General features: G+C 43.9%; 1 protein-coding gene across 2 annotated transcripts in view; it reads right to left on the reverse strand.

The window, feature by feature from the left end:
• TGFBRAP1 (transforming growth factor beta receptor associated protein 1) overlaps window positions 1–15,578 on the reverse strand; it is a 64,252-nt gene that overhangs the window by 3,398 nt on the left and 45,276 nt on the right. For both annotated transcript variants that reach the window (XM_037806823.1, XM_037806824.1), the window contains exons 5-11: window positions 14,202–14,284; window positions 10,502–10,843; window positions 8,808–8,865; window positions 6,801–6,944; window positions 4,954–5,100; window positions 4,234–4,393; window positions 820–1,250 (exon numbers count right to left, since the gene is read on the reverse strand). In XM_037806823.1, coding sequence (XP_037662751.1) covers window positions 820–1,250; window positions 4,234–4,393; window positions 4,954–5,100; window positions 6,801–6,944; window positions 8,808–8,865; window positions 10,502–10,843; window positions 14,202–14,284 — 1,365 coding nt within the window. The remainder of the gene's footprint in view (window positions 1–819; window positions 1,251–4,233; window positions 4,394–4,953; window positions 5,101–6,800; window positions 6,945–8,807; window positions 8,866–10,501; window positions 10,844–14,201; window positions 14,285–15,578) is intronic.

Raw genomic sequence — 15,578 nt, forward strand, 5'->3', positions numbered from 1 at the left:
AGGCGATTAACTCAGCTTATGTGGAATGAGATTTCGCAAAGGAAGACACGTTCAGGCTGGGTTTCCAGCAGGCGTTCACCAGGCACAAAAGGAAAAGGGGAGACTAATTCAGGCTTAGAGAACAGTTGGCAAAAAGCAGGCCACATCTGGGAGGTTCCATGAGGCTAAAGCAAGGATCCGTGCTGGGAAGCAGCGGGAGATGGAGAAGGATGAGCATGTAAGGGTGGGGAGTAGGGGTTCAGGGAAGGCTTTTAACGGGAGAGCAATAAGATCGTATTCCGGCTGTGGAAAGAGCACTCTGCTAACCTGGTGGAGTGGGAGGGGGTCTCAGAGAAAGAAGTCTCTGAGGAGGAAGGAGTACAGCTGGGAGACCAAGAATTTGGAGTTCTGAGTTGGCCTGGGTTTTGTATCTGGGCTTCTCCGTTTGCTAACTGCTTGGCAACTTTGTGTCTCGGGCTCCTCATCTGTGAAATGGAGCCCATGGGCAGTCGACATGACATGAAACAGTGACGTGGAAATGTAATGTGCCTAGTTATCGCCTGGCATGTAGGCTGTACTCAGGACGTGTCGGCTGTGAGGGTGACATTAGCTTTCCCTCAGCTGCCCCCACCCCTGCCTTGATCACCAATGTATAAAAGGAGAGAAGAGCCACATCCACCTGTCAGCCCAGCTCTGACTCTGCCCACACAGACCTCAGCTTCTACCCGAGTAGAATCATATTTCTGAATTGTTAATGCCACAGAGAAAGACACCCAACAAATTTAAGATCAAACGTCAACTCGTCAGAAAGCTGGCTCGTCCCCAAGGGCTGGCACTCACCTTATCATATTTGTAGATTAAGTTCTCAGCCTTGGCCAGACCCAGGGCCACTTGCGTCATCCTCCGGGTGTGCAGACTGCTCCTTACGGCCCCCGTCAGGAAGGGGCAGAGGAGCTGGACTGACCAGGTGTCGGGCAGCAGCTGCAAAACTTGGGCCGCGTCGAACTCGGCGGTGTGGCGGTTCAGGAGGTCCACGGCGGCCACCACCAGCTCGCAGTCGGGGCCAGCGTTGAGGTAAAGGGCCAGCAGCGTGTGGAAGAGCCGCTGTCGGTATGGGGCATCCCGGCCCTCGGAGCTCCACAGACAGTAGTCCTCCGCCGCCGGGAAGTCCTTCAGCTCCTGGACCAGGACGTGCAGGGCTTTCCCGTGCTCCTCCAGCTTCCCGTGCAGGATGGCGCGCTCCATGTGAAGGCTGGTGCCCTGGATTTTATCTGTGAAACGGAACCTGCTGTTCAGCAACCGGCAGGGCCGAACCAAGGAAGAGCCCCTGGGCCTAACAAACCAGTGCAAGGTGCCTTAATAACCCTTTTTATTTTCTCAGTACAACTGTTTTATTAGAGAAGTTGTGGGATTACAAAGCAATCGTGCATAAAATACAGGATTCTCGTTTACTACTCTATTATTAACACCTTGCATTGGTGTGATAAATTTGTTACAACTGATGAAAGCACATTTTTATAATTGCACTGTTAACTATAGTGCATGGTTTAACTTCAGGTTCACTGTTTGTGTTGTGCAGTTCCATGGAATTTTTAAAAATTTAGTTTAGTACCATATAAACAACCTAACATTTCCTCCACTAACCACATTCAAATATGTAATTCAGTGCTGTTACTACATTCACCATGCTGCGCTACCATCACCACCACCCATTACCAAATACTTTCCATGGTCCCAGATGGCAACCATGTACATGTTAAGCCTTAACTCCTTATTCCGTACCCACACCCTATCCCCTGGTAACCTATATTCTAGATTCTGACTCTATGAGTTTGCTTATTCTAGTAATTTCGTATTGGTGAGCTCATACACTATCTGTTCTTTTGTGCCTGGATTATTTCACTCAACAATAACTTGCTCTTATCTTAAGAAAAGGCAAAGTAAATTTGGCTACCTGGACACTGCTAAGTACTGCCACGGACATCAGGTTCTCTCACATTTTCATGCTTTGAGTCTGGGCATTAGCAAGTAGAACAGAATACAGACTCTGCTTTTAAGTCAGCCAGATCTCAGAATGTCTTTTCCCCACTGTTCAGAGAACGAATAAAACCAACCCATGATCTCCGAAGGCTCCAGTGAAACCCTGATGTCCCAGCTGCAGGCCTCCAATTAAAGCATCGTTGCTCGTACTTTCCCAGTGTGCTTATCTTTTACGTAAAGCAGACGGACACTATATTCACTTCATTCCAGACAAGTTCCACCACTTGCCCCCCCCCCCCAACAGAAGTATACTGAGCTCCTTTACTCCAATTTAAAATAGATTTCACGGAAAGGAATATGGGTTCCTATTGTTAAAACAATATCTACATTATTCTAAAGGTTTTCTTTTGTTTCTCCTGCAATGAGAGCATCTCAGTTACAAGCAAGGAGCCCTGCAAGCCCCGTCCCTCGCTGGTAAAGCCGCCTTGCTTCCCACCTCATCTGCAAAATAGGAATATAATCTAAGGTCTCAAACTACTGAGAAATAAGAGGACAGCTCTTATTTCAAAAGCCAAGGTTCCTACTCAAATTATAAGCATTTTGCATCTAAAACTGGCCACGGCAGGGCCTCCCAGCTGCCCCTGGGCCCCGATGCACGTGTGGACAACACTCGGCCTGTAGCAACGGGTTCCACAGGGTGCGCTGCTGAGACCACAAGCCTCAGCAGCCACATTAGCCAGCACTGTCATCCTCACAATCAAATGGCAACAATTACTGAGCGGCTGCCATATTTAAGGCACCAGAAGAGATGCCAAGAGGTTTAAGAAAAGACAATCACATAACGTGCACTTACGTAGTGATTTACAGGCTGCGCAAGAAGTGCTACCACAGCTTCCCGGGCCAGCACACCCTCAAGCCCCCTGACTGAGGAGGCGGGGAAGTCAGCCTGAGTTTTTAGTGCTCTTCCCACAGTGCCTTGGGGCACCCCATTTCCTACAAGCTCCTGGGTCTTATCTGCAAACCCAGACTTATCCCTTATGACTGTGCAAACAGTCGCTCTCCTGGGAGGCTCTCCCTGACCCTCCGCCCCAAGGTATGCCTCGTTGCTCTCTCAGTACAGTGGGGAACGTCCACCAGCCCTTACTTGCATTCCCATTATGCTAGGAGCCTCCTGAGGCCAAAACCCAGGTCTTCTTCGTCTCTATAACCTCGATGCACAGTGCCTGGCAGCTCTACGTGCTTTAAAAAGTTGGCTGAATGAAAACAGTGACCAACAGATTTGTGACTTGCATGAGCTTTTTATACAGGGATTTGCAAATCATGGAGTGCGATATAAACCAGGGGTGATACTAAAAAATATTTGCCTACCAGCAGAGCATGGGCACTGACCCAGCAGCATGGACGCTGGCCATGGGTGGCCGCCATGAGGGCACGAGCACGGCCACTGAGTGTTGGCCCTGGTGTGAGTGCAAGCCAGAACAAGTATTTGCTGTTTGTGTGAAACACTTAACCCAACCCAGCTGTTCTGACTCTACTGCTGTGTGACCTGGGGCAAAGCGAGCGACGTCTCTAAGCTCGAATGTACTCTCCTGTAAAACGGGGGATAAAAGGACTCAGTTCAGAGGGTCTTTGAGGAATTTAAGTATCAAAATGCATGCTAAGCATTTTTACCTAAGCTTAGCATACAGTTAGTAGTTAAAAATGGCGTTAAATGGCATCAAAGAAAAGCACGTTACTAATCCTGGGAAGTAGAAATCTGGAAATTCTGTGATGTCAAATATAACAAGAAACCAGTTAATTCCACCAGATGCAAGAAATGTGCTGCTCTGTGGCAGCTTACACAACACAGACCTGTGGTCTGTGCACCAGAGGAAATGAAAACCAGAATCCCCTCCGAGATATCTCCGCCACCTTCCTCTGATTTCTGGCTCTGGAGGCTCCAAGCCTTGAGCAGCCCCAGAGCTTGAAGCTGGGGGGGCTTATCAATAGGAACTATGATATTGTGTTTCAAAACTGAATGAATATGTTTAAATGAAGATATGATCAATAAATACTCAGACTTCCAAAATCCATCAAGACAGCTTTTATGTCACCGGTTTCAGGGGTCACGATTCATTTCTAGAGGGGGATGCATGAGGTCCCCACACCACCATGAATGGTGATTCTATGTCAAACGAGGCTCAAGGATCCAAACTGAGCCATGCCAGCATGTTTATCTCCGAAACCCGCCCTGACAGAATTTATGAATGGAGAGAATTCTGAAATCTTTCTCACCTATCAGAAAGTGGACTCTGTATAAGTCGGATTTCTGGAGCAGACTGCGTAGCTTTGCCTGCGTCTCGGTGACTTCGGTGCCCTTGCCACTGGCACTGGTTCTCTCCCGCAGCACCTCTTCCAGGTATAGGAGAGCTAAGTGAGTGTGATACTCTTCCTTCTGCAGAAAATAGGAATTCGAGCAATCGGCATTTGCAAGTGTGACACCAGCACTCAGAGCCTGGTTGTCTGAGCTACCTGGGGCCAGACTCTCAAGGACAAGCAGCAGAGCATACCTGGTCCATCAAGCACCTTCCAGAAATCCCCACACAAAGAAGAATTTAAAAACCATGGGGAAAATAACAAAGGGATGATTTTTATAAGGATTCTCATGTTAAGAAGTACAGGCCACAGGATTTGGGTGTTCTACAAAAAAAATGCAGCTTCTCTCATTAAGGATCATAACAAAGAAAAAAGGAAAAGAGAAGAAAAATATAAGCTGAGTGGAGATGCAATGGAGGGTAAAAAGAAATTAAAAAGCTACTCATTTCTCCAGGTCTCTCTCATCAAGCCTCAAGGTCCACCCCCCAGACCACCGGCAAGTACAGACTGAGCACCCGTGGAACATAAAACATTAAATCAGAACCATGTGCCGAAAAGTTTTATAGTCTTATTCCATCTCTTAAATTACGCCTGGGACATTACTGCCTACACTTTGGTCTAAGTTTCTGAAGTGCTCACCTGCAGTCTTCTGTCTATAACTAGATGTTCCAGATATTTTACAAGGGCTTTAGGGTATTTTTTAAGGCATTTGATAATATCATTGGGACTAAAACTATTCTTCTGCCGTTCGTCCAAAGGTCTCTTGGTGAAAACTTGAACTCCAACCTGAAATAAGAGTAGCAATTTGGTTATTATTCTCTTCAAAGTCACCATCTTCATCTTTATTTCATTCAATGCATATTCACACACTGGATAAAATCATCATTAAAAATACAGTGGTAAAGAAAAACAGTGAAGTGTGAGGCCTTGACAAAGACCAAAGAGCACAAAGCAAAGACAAGAATGGTGGTCAAGTTCTGAAACCCTCTTCGTAAATCACGCTGGGATTTGTATTAAAAGAGCTGGAAACTAAAGCATGAAGCACTTACTGAGATGAGCTTTTGACAAACCAAGGAACAACAACTTCTGAATGCAAAGATTATCCAGAAATGAGGATGGTTACTTGCTGAACAGTAAGTGAAAGAATATAAAAAGTACTGAGAATTCAATGCAGTAAACTTTCAGTTTTTGGAACGTTTATTATCTCCTCTGGATTATCTGAGACGGTTACTCTGAGATTTGTGTCTTCAGTCATTGAACAAGTTTCCAGGCTGCCTTCTCTGCTCTTCAACTGGAACATACTAGTGAGATTCCAGCCTTCCAAGGACATTCCAGGAGCGGGGAGTAAGGAAGTAAACCCATGCTGCACTTCTCTTGCTACTTGAATGTGCTTGCTCTATCCTACACATGCACACACACACACGTGCACACACACCACACACACCACAAACACCAAGCAAGAGAAACACAGCAAAGCTGTTTTCGAGTATGAATTTTGGGTTCTATAAGCCCAGATTTATGTCTTGGCTCTACCAACTACATGACCTTGGCAAAGTTTCTTAACCTCTCTGAGCCTCGGTTTCCTTATCTGTAAGTATCGCCCTCCTTGCAGGGTTGTAGTGACATTTTAGAGTGCCTGGTACGTTATTTGGCTCACGGAATTCAGTAAATGTTTGCTGTTATCACGTGTGAGCACCGGCAGGAGCCTCCACCTTCCGCCTCCCTCTCGTCAGATGGCAGGTGCAGGTGTGTGTGAGCACACGGCCTCTGACCTTCCCCGTCCCTGTTAAGACAGCACATTGGAGAACATATTCCAACCCTATGGAGGCAGATACAATACTCAGAAATTCTACATTTAAGACAAAGGTCCAGCACCAGAAAGCTAATTTTGTCTAACCTCTGAGCCACAGAATGGTACTTTTGTAACAGAGAGAACTGAAATCTTCTCCTTGTGTTGGTCACCTCTGGGGCTTTACAAAGTACTGTCCTCTGTCCTGCTGCCTCCCCTGCCTCTAGCTAACAGCTTCTCACTGCTGTTGTTTCTCGGCTCTCCGAGCTGAGCTGAGCCCCGTCCACAGCCTCCCTTCCTCTCGGGCTACGACATCCAGCGAAGGGGAGCTGGAAGCAGAAACAAGGGCCCAGGTCTTGGGCTCCCTATTTCCAAGGAATGAACCCTCCTGGGCAGCAATCTTAGCCTGTTTCAGCCCACAGAAAACAAAGGGCCAGACGTCACTTAGGGGTGATTTAAAAAGCACATGTTTTTAGGAAGACGCTAACAAAGTGACTTGGCTATGCTATTCTATACACGCGACCTGCCCCAGAAAGAGGAGCACTGAAATGTAGAACTTTCCTAAGAGCTAGAATTCAGATGGTTCAAGGGGAAGAAAGTGGAGGGGGATGTTGAAAGGCAGATTTTCCCCAACCTAAAATTAAGTTTTTTATTTGTTTTACCAGCCCAAAAAAGAATGCATTTAGGAAGCACAAACCTCCTCACTTTTCTGTAACACCCAATCCACGTACTTCCACACTAATTCTTGGTCTGAGCAGAAGGTAAGAAAATCAACGACATATTCATAGAGGTCTGAGCGCGTGGAGTCATGAATATCTCCATTCACAATATTCACCCATAACTGGAAAGGAATAAAAAATAAAAAGAGACGGAAAGTTACATAACTCGTAGAATTAGCTTAGAAAAGAGCATTATGTTCACTTACTTGGTATTTCAATATTTAAAAGTAGTAGGAAAATTTTAAATGCTTAAATCAATTTTAATTTTTTAAGAGAAATAAAGAAAACATGGTCCAGGAAATTAAAAAAGTAAAAAAACAAGTTCTTTACCTTTTGTTTGTGTTTTTTTTAGGATATCACAGCAATACTAATAGTAAATGAAATTTAGGGGTAGAGGTAAGTGTTTAAAAAGTGTTTGCTCATGAATTAAACCAATCCCTGACAAAATCTTGACACAGAAGAAATTCACCTACAACCATCAGGTAGGCCCTGTTTCCACTTTCTCTGTCATAGAATTCTTGGGTTTGAAGTCCTTTCTGACTTTGTGATAATCAGATGTTGCATTTATTAAAAAAGGTTGTCAGGTAGGGGTCAGAGTGTCTTTTACACAGGGACTTACACAGCCAATCTTACTTTAGACCCCAATGATAAAAGCCTTCTGCTATTTCATCCAGAAACACCTCTGCCATGTTAATGGATGCTTAATTTCATAACCCTGGAAGGATGCAACATCATACGGGGAAAGAGCTGGAGTTGGTGCCAGACCTCACGTGGCACCCTGTGTAGGGAACCCATCCACCACTCCACCTCAGGCACCTCCAAGCCACACACCAGCAAGAAGCCCGAGAAATGGTGCAGGCAGCTGAATTCTGTAATTCTGACATCAGCATATGCATGTTTTATAGGATGCTTCTTCTCAATAACTTAATCACACATACATTGAGCTGTGTAGATTTTTTAATGGTAGAACTTTGCCATATACGGAAATTTACTCCATATTATTTCAGGTTTGCAAATCTCTCTCTATATAGCTCTGCTAGTATCACCACACTTAAATCCAGGTGTAATTCTTAGAACACCGTGTTTTAAAAAATAAAACTTCATCTGTGACATCCAGATCTACTCTTAGCCATTGGGTACATGTTGATGGGAACCTTTTTTTTTTTAACTCTACTCCACAATCGTGTTACCATGATAGTTTCTTAAAGCTACTGAAGAATAAAGCTACATGTGGCTTTGCCAAAGTCACACAGTTGACTTCAGCTTGGTGAGTATGCCTGATTCTTGGCCCCTCACAAAACACAGCAAGAAAGGCACTTCAGGGAACTACTACACAATGCAATACAAATGGGAAACAAATAACAGAAAGGGAAAAAGTCTCCTGAGAGTGTGAGATGAGATTTTTCCATGATTATTAATAAGTTATAAGATGCAAGATGAGAAACAATGCCCACAGATCTACGTTATTTTTAATTCAGGTGCAGTATCCCTTCCAAGGCCGCCTGGAGCCCTGGTTCAAATCCTGGTTCTACCACTGACCAGCAGCATGGCCTTGGGAATGACTGGCCTTGCTTAGCTTCAGGTCTGTCACAGGTAATATGGGGATAATTACAGTACCCAGCTCACTGACTGGTTATTTTCATTAACAGCAGAAATTCCAGAGTAAACTACTATTCATAGCCTAACTTTTCTGAAAAGGTAGTAATGTTTTCTAGCCTTGTGATTTAATAAAGAAATCATGTTATCTTTTAAATTTTGATTAACTCAATCTTAATTGTCTCTATAGAGAAATAGAAACAAGAAAAAGAAAACTCTTGGCCATCAATTTTCTAGTACTGGCTTTCTAAAACAGTATTACTGCATTTTAAAAAAGGTTGCAGATTAGGCAAAAATGAAAAATGGAGTATCAATATGTGATTGTTTTAAAGGAATGCTAAGTTAATTATTTCAATTTATAAATAATGCTAAAATGCTTTTGAACTAACCTGAAGTGCAGCAGCGTCTTGGTTATTATAATGATAGAGCAGCCCAAGTGCAAAATACCTGAAAGAAAACAACTTTGTAGTACACACTCTCATATATAAAGAACTCTTAAAACTCAACAACAAAAAGACAAATGACCTAATTAAAAATCAGGCAAAGGACTTGAAAAGACATTTCTCTAAAGAAGACATATAAATGGCCAATTAAGCACATGAAAAGATGCTCAACATCATTAGCCATTAGGGAAATGCAAATCAATACCACAGTGAGATACCACTTCACACCCAATAAAATGGCTATTAGAAAAATAAAAGGAAAATAGCAAGTGTTGGTGAGGATGCAGAGAAATAGAAATCTCATACATTACTTGTTGGTGGGAATGTAAAATGGTGCAGCTGTTGTGGAAAACAGTTTGGTAGTTCCTCAGAAGTTAAGTATAGAATTACCATATGGCCCGGCAATCCCACTTCCATGTGTATACATACCCAAAAGAACAGAAAGCAGGGACTTAGATACTCACACACTGATGTTCATAGCAGCATTATTCACAATAACAAAAAGTTGGAAGCAACCCAAGTGGCTAACAACAGATGGACACACAAAATGTTATATGTACACACACACACACACACACACACACACACACACACAATGGAACATTATTCAGGCATAAAAGTGAATGAAGTTTTGATACATACTATAACACGGATGAACCTGGAAGACATCATGTGTACAAAAGGACAAATACTGTATGATTCCACTTTTAAAAATATTTGGAATAAGGAAATTCATAGAAAGTAGATTGCAGGTAACCAGGGAAGGTGAGGTGGGGAATGAGAGTTAATGATTAACCGGTATAGAGTGTCCATTTGGGGTGATGGATTGGTTTTGGTAATGGATGGATGGTGGTGACTGTGACAACAAGGTGAATGTAATTAATTGTAATTAACACCACTGAATTGTATACTTGAAAGTGGTTAAAATGGGAAATTTTATGCTGTATATATGTTGCCACAATTAGAAAAAATAAACTTATACACTCTTCCCCGCCACGGACAGTGGGCAGCACTGCACAGTGACACCCACAGGTCCAGGTTCCCGGGTATTCAGATTCAACTCAGTTCAACAACAAATGAGGGATCCTACACTACCTGACTACTTGCTCGAGATAAGCAAGCTGCTGGGCCCTAACCAGGTCAGTCAGTATATTATTAACTGAACGTTATATATACAGCAAGCAGTTGGGGGACAGGGTGCCTACTAACTCACACATATAATGAAAGAATAATTTTAACCCAAAACCTTTATCCAACAAGATGTAGAAGTCTCCCTTTTCATCAGTTTCTCTAGATAGCTAGCTATTCAATTTGGTTATCAATGACTAAAGTGCAGTATTAATTTTACCAACATGTGTGGTTTCTTCCATAAGCAAATCCTAGATTGAATAAGGAGGAAACTTACGAATCGCTTCATTTACTAACAAAGCCTATTCCTAGTTCCAAACAGTATTATATATCTTGAAAGAACTGGTGTTAGAGCTAATGCTCTCCGAGACCCGTTCGACTGCTCTGCAGATGGATGAAACTTCTGGGAGCTCATGTCTCTCACTGGCTGGGTAAGCTTCAGGACACTCTCCCTAGCAAAGGAGGTAAGTGATGGGTGGAGCCGTGGCCACGTCTGGGAAGAGAATACTCACTTGTGGTGCTTCTCCAGCCAGGCGGCGCTGTCCGTGAGCAGACAGAAGTTCTCGGTGACCAGGAGGTCCAGCAGACTGTCGTGGTCAGCCTCCGCGTACAGCTTGAGCAAGGCCGTGTCGATGTCTTCCTTGTAGCCGTTGGCCACCTCAGTGCTGCGGACTTCATTCAGGTAGCTCATGAGGAAGCACTTGCACTTGGTTGCCTTCTCCGGGTCCCCCTGGGTCAGCTGGTTCAGGTCTGCGTACTCGTGAAGAGGAGGGTGAGACCGTGTGAAGGCGGAGGAGGAGGGCAACAGGAAGGGGTACAGAGAGATCAGCTCCCGGACGTCAAGCTGGCCGCTTCTGCAATTACAGTGTCAAACTAGATGAAGCAAAAAGAGAGAAAGAGTACACATAGGCGCACAAAACAACACTGGAGGGGTGTGCGGATACGCACACCTTAATAGCGAGCTGGCTATCAGGGTAAGTGTATGGAAGCGACCATCCCAATTTGCAAGTGCAGCAAAGCACTATTTAAATGTGTGTACCACCCGAGCCCAAAAAGAAGACAGGACTGTTGAAGTGGAATAGCAAAACATCTAATGTGATACGAACATCAAATTGAGCACTGGCCTCCCTGGAAACCAAGGCCAAAAAAAACAGGAACACAAAAGATAAGATGATCAAGCAGCACTATAGTTCTGACCAATGTTCTCCTTGGCACTAAATGACAAACGGTTTCATTGAATGGCCCACAAATAAGGGACTTAAGGATCATACCTTAAAACTTCCTCATCAGTGATCTTACAACAGAAGATGTAGAAGCACTTGTGTGGCCATTTTCGTAGTGACTCTCGATAGAATTTCTGAGAACGTTAGAATGCAACTCAGTGGCCAACGCAAAAGTGTCCTAACTTGAGAAGGTCTGGGAACTTATATTTAGTGATGGCCCATCTCTAATACATTGCTTGCCCCTTTCCCCTCCAGCTGGCTCTTTCGATCCACAGTGGTAACAGTTACTGGATCTCCACCCTGGCCAAATACCAGACTCAACTGGGGTAGCCTCTTGAGGAAACAGATGCAAGGGCCCCACCCCAGGCACACTGAGTGGGAATCTTGGGGAAGGTAAGTCTGGGATCTGCACATCCACAGTGTCCACTGCAGCTGCCTTAGTTTAAGCTCCAATCATCTCTTCCATTTTACTGTAGAAGCCTCCTGGCTGGCTTCCTGCCTCCGGCCTCCTTTCTTTCTACTCCCCTCTTTACACCTTCACCCTTTCCTGGGTGCAATAATTGTCAATCCTCTTAGCATGGCATTCGAAGTGCTTCCTACTATGATCCTGAACTACCTTACAACCTCAGCTCCAACCATCGCCTTCTACATTTCCAGTGCTTCAACTATACCCAATTATCTTGCCAATTTATAAATGTTAGGTCTCCTGTGCCCACTGCCTGAAGCAGTGGTTCTCAAGGGGGAGCAATTCTGCTCCCTGGGGGACATGTGGCAATGTCTGGAGACATTTTTGACTGTTATGACTGGGGTGCTACTGGCATCTGGTGGGTAGAGGCCAGAGGTGCTCTAAACATCCTACAATGCACCCGCAATAGAGGACTGTCTGCCCCCAAATGCCCGTAGTGCTGCAGGTGAGAAACCCCGGCCTAAAGTAGGATTCCCAGCTTGGGAAACTTCTGATCAACATTTAAGATCCAGGACAAATCCTCTGAAGACAGATTCTTCCACCAGCAGAGCTAACCCCCACTCTACGTGCTCCCAAAGCACTCCATGTACGCTGTAGAGGAGCACGTACAATGTGGGATGGTTACATGTCTGTTTTCCAAACTCGTATCTGCACATGACAGCAACAGGGGTGCTCTCTTAGTCTTATATCTCTGGCACTGATGTTTAGGCAGAGTCTGCTCAGTAAAAGAAGTACTGAGCCTAAGGGGATACAAAGAGAAGACGGACTGTATAGTATTTAGAGGGACAGACACATAGTATGCGTCCCCATCATATGGATGGCAAATGGGTTTTATCTGAGGTACCAAACATGGCTTGGTTGGAAGTTTGGGCCTGTAACCCCGCATTGAGGAGTCTGAGGATGTGGCCCAGCTCAGTGAGAACACTATGACTTATTAGCAACATCTGCCACAGTCATAGGAAAGGAACGTGGAATCATCCTTGCCTGAGGAGTGACTTCTTCAAATATCAATTTCCTCAGTCACACTTTTGACAAAAGCTGAACAGCAGTCCATTTAAAGTTAAGCTACTAAGAGGTTTACGTAGAAAAGCATCAGAACTTTGTATTAATGACTAGCAAGCCCTTCTTTTACTCTACTGTCAAGCAGTGAACTCTTCTCGGAATGTATCCATGGCCATTCACTTATTGTTTCAAATTTAATCCACCAGAAAATGAAAATGTATTGGGGTACACTCATTACCCAAGGGAGGAAGTCTTCAACATTGCAGGGATAAAACAAGATCTTCCAGAAAAAGAGCCGAGGTCCAAAGAGGCAAAGAACATATTTAAACCACAAAGCTACTGATCTTTCAAGGAACAGCTGATAACAGCCCATGGAATTTGGGTAAGTAAAACTTGCATAGGACACGATTTCTCAACAAATGATCCCTTCTGTATTCAGAGGCCTGTGTTCTCTACAAACAAATTTTTAAGAGAGCAAGACATCAGAGCCACAATGGATATAAGTGCATGCCTGGACCAAAATACAAACAGCTTGTAGAAGGGGAAGTGGACAGCATGCTACATTCTGCTCCTGTGGCTACTTCTATGTAAATAATCTATTCCAAGGCTTTTTTGGATGGCTGTAAATTGTGCAGAATCCATTCTACTGAGTCATTTTTAAAATGCTTTCTATAGGCAATGCTTTAGTAGGATGTTTAAAGACTATTAGAGCAGCTTTAACTTAATCTCCTGCAAGGAGTAATGCACAAGCATTTAACAGCTACTGCCTCACTGAGCACACAAGCCTGAGAGGAAAGGGTTATGGGGAGAAGCAGGATGTGACAGCAAAGGGATGCATGTGAAACAAGCCTGGGCTTCGTGTTCCTACAGGTCCCCTTCCCGAGAGAGAGAGAGAGAGAGAGAGAGAGAAAGAGAGAGAGAGAGAGAGAGAGAGGGAGGGAGAGAGGGAGAGAGGGATGGAGAAAGGAGACAGGAGAGAACTCATATGAGAGCTATCTACAGATCCAGGATTAATTATACTGCCATAAGGGACCTCCATAAAAGAACATCAATTTTAATAGGAGAGCTAATCAGGAATAACCCTTTTAAAAAGTCTTTCAAAGAAGAAGAATAGCTTTCAGAGGTCCTTCCGGAAGCCCCTGTTCTTTTTTTTTTTTAATCTCTGGGGAAAAGGAAGAGTAGACAGCATGTGTTTTCAGTCTCTTCTCCTGACTCTAAATAGTCTTGATGCCCTAAACCTTTCTTCACCGAACTATGATACGTGGCCCCCAATCCCTTTACAATATAGGAGGTTAAACTAAGACAAAGGGTGAGGGGTAAAAGTAGGGGAGCCAGCATTGATGGCATCTGCTATTTATAAACAACACTCCCCATTTCTGTCTGAAGTGGAATCTAACCACGGCCACGTTTTCCCATCATGTCACCGGGTTTGTAACAGAGGTTTGACCACAGGGGGTGCAGCAAATGTAGGTACAGAAGAGACACTGCAGTGAAAGTCTTGCTACCGGCACCTCGAATTACCTGAAGAGCTCTTTAGCTTCCAGAAACTGAAGTTGTGCAAACTGTATAAACCCCGCCTGCTGCAGAATCCGCCTGTACATAACCTGCAAGGAAAGACAGGCTTAATCTCCTAGAGTTGAGAGAAACTCAACTTTAATTCATAACGCAATTTCAATTCATAATTAACAACGTTAATTATTGTATAGAAATTTGAAGTTACAAGTTACTGTAAGAAAAAACAAGGTAACAAAATTATTTTCAGTCCATGTATTGGTAATTACCCCTTCATTTAAAAAGTAAAATTGGTCTCTGTTTATTCTCTTTTCATCTTCTTTACGGGTTTATTTGCATCAATCCCCAATTCTTCTGAAATGTGCTCCTTTGTCTTCTCTGCTCCTCCTTGTTAATGAGCAGTGTGCTCTAACAGCTTCTAGCTCTGATAGCTCAGATGCATATTTGCAACTCTAGTGTTCCTGGCAGTCTAGAAGCTGCTCGTCCTTTCTCCACTCTTCTGGACTTCACAGAAGCATTTACTAAAGGTAAATGTACCTCTCAGAGCACTAGGCCTATCCCATTGAATGAATGAATGAACAACTAAATGAGTGAATGGATGGCTTTCCTGGTCAAAGCCGGGGAAATGCTGTGCGTTACATCTCCTTCTTGGGATGATGAACACCCCATATGAACACATTAAAGCCTCAGAATTCTTGCAAGAAAGGTCCCAGTTTACTCTTGTTTAATCCAGTAATAACCAAATTTCCTTGACCACAGAACCCCTTTGTTCTCGTAACACCTAGCAATAGCAAACACGGTTTAGAAAGTTGTCTTGTAGTGTCTTTAATTCTATCTGCTCCCTGTTGCTGTTCAATTCAGTTGGTTTTCGGGTTTTGTCCTTTCTTTGAAATACTGTGGGGGCATGTCTTTTTGTTCCATTCTTACTGTTTCCATCACCAGAGCCCAAGTCCTCATCACCTCACAGGTAAAGACTCTGTGTTTTAACCACCATCCCTGACTTCCATTTCACCCCCTTCAAATCTCTCATGCTGGTTTATAAGCCAAAAACTCCCAAAGGCAAGACATACATACTCTTCATCTCAGTGTCCCTACACCCCAAGGGTAGTGTCTGCCATTTAAAAAGAGCTTATGGATTTGAAGAACTATCTGATCGATTTCCCACTTTTCTTTGTCACACACTAACCACCTCCATTTCCCAGAGAGGAAAATTCTGCTTAGAGATGTTATATTTTAGAACAAAGTAACCAAAACAATAAGTGGTTGACTCAGGACTTCAAACCAGATCTTTCTGATTCTAGAGCCCAATTGCTTCCGCTCACTGCTCCACCCAGGTACAAGTGGGCAGTAAATACGTTACCACTGAACTAAGGAGGGACGTGAAGA

The sequence above is a fragment of the Choloepus didactylus genome, chromosome 17 (assembly GCF_015220235.1).
Source record: "Choloepus didactylus isolate mChoDid1 chromosome 17, mChoDid1.pri, whole genome shotgun sequence".
Lineage (NCBI taxonomy): Eukaryota > Metazoa > Chordata > Mammalia > Pilosa > Megalonychidae > Choloepus > Choloepus didactylus.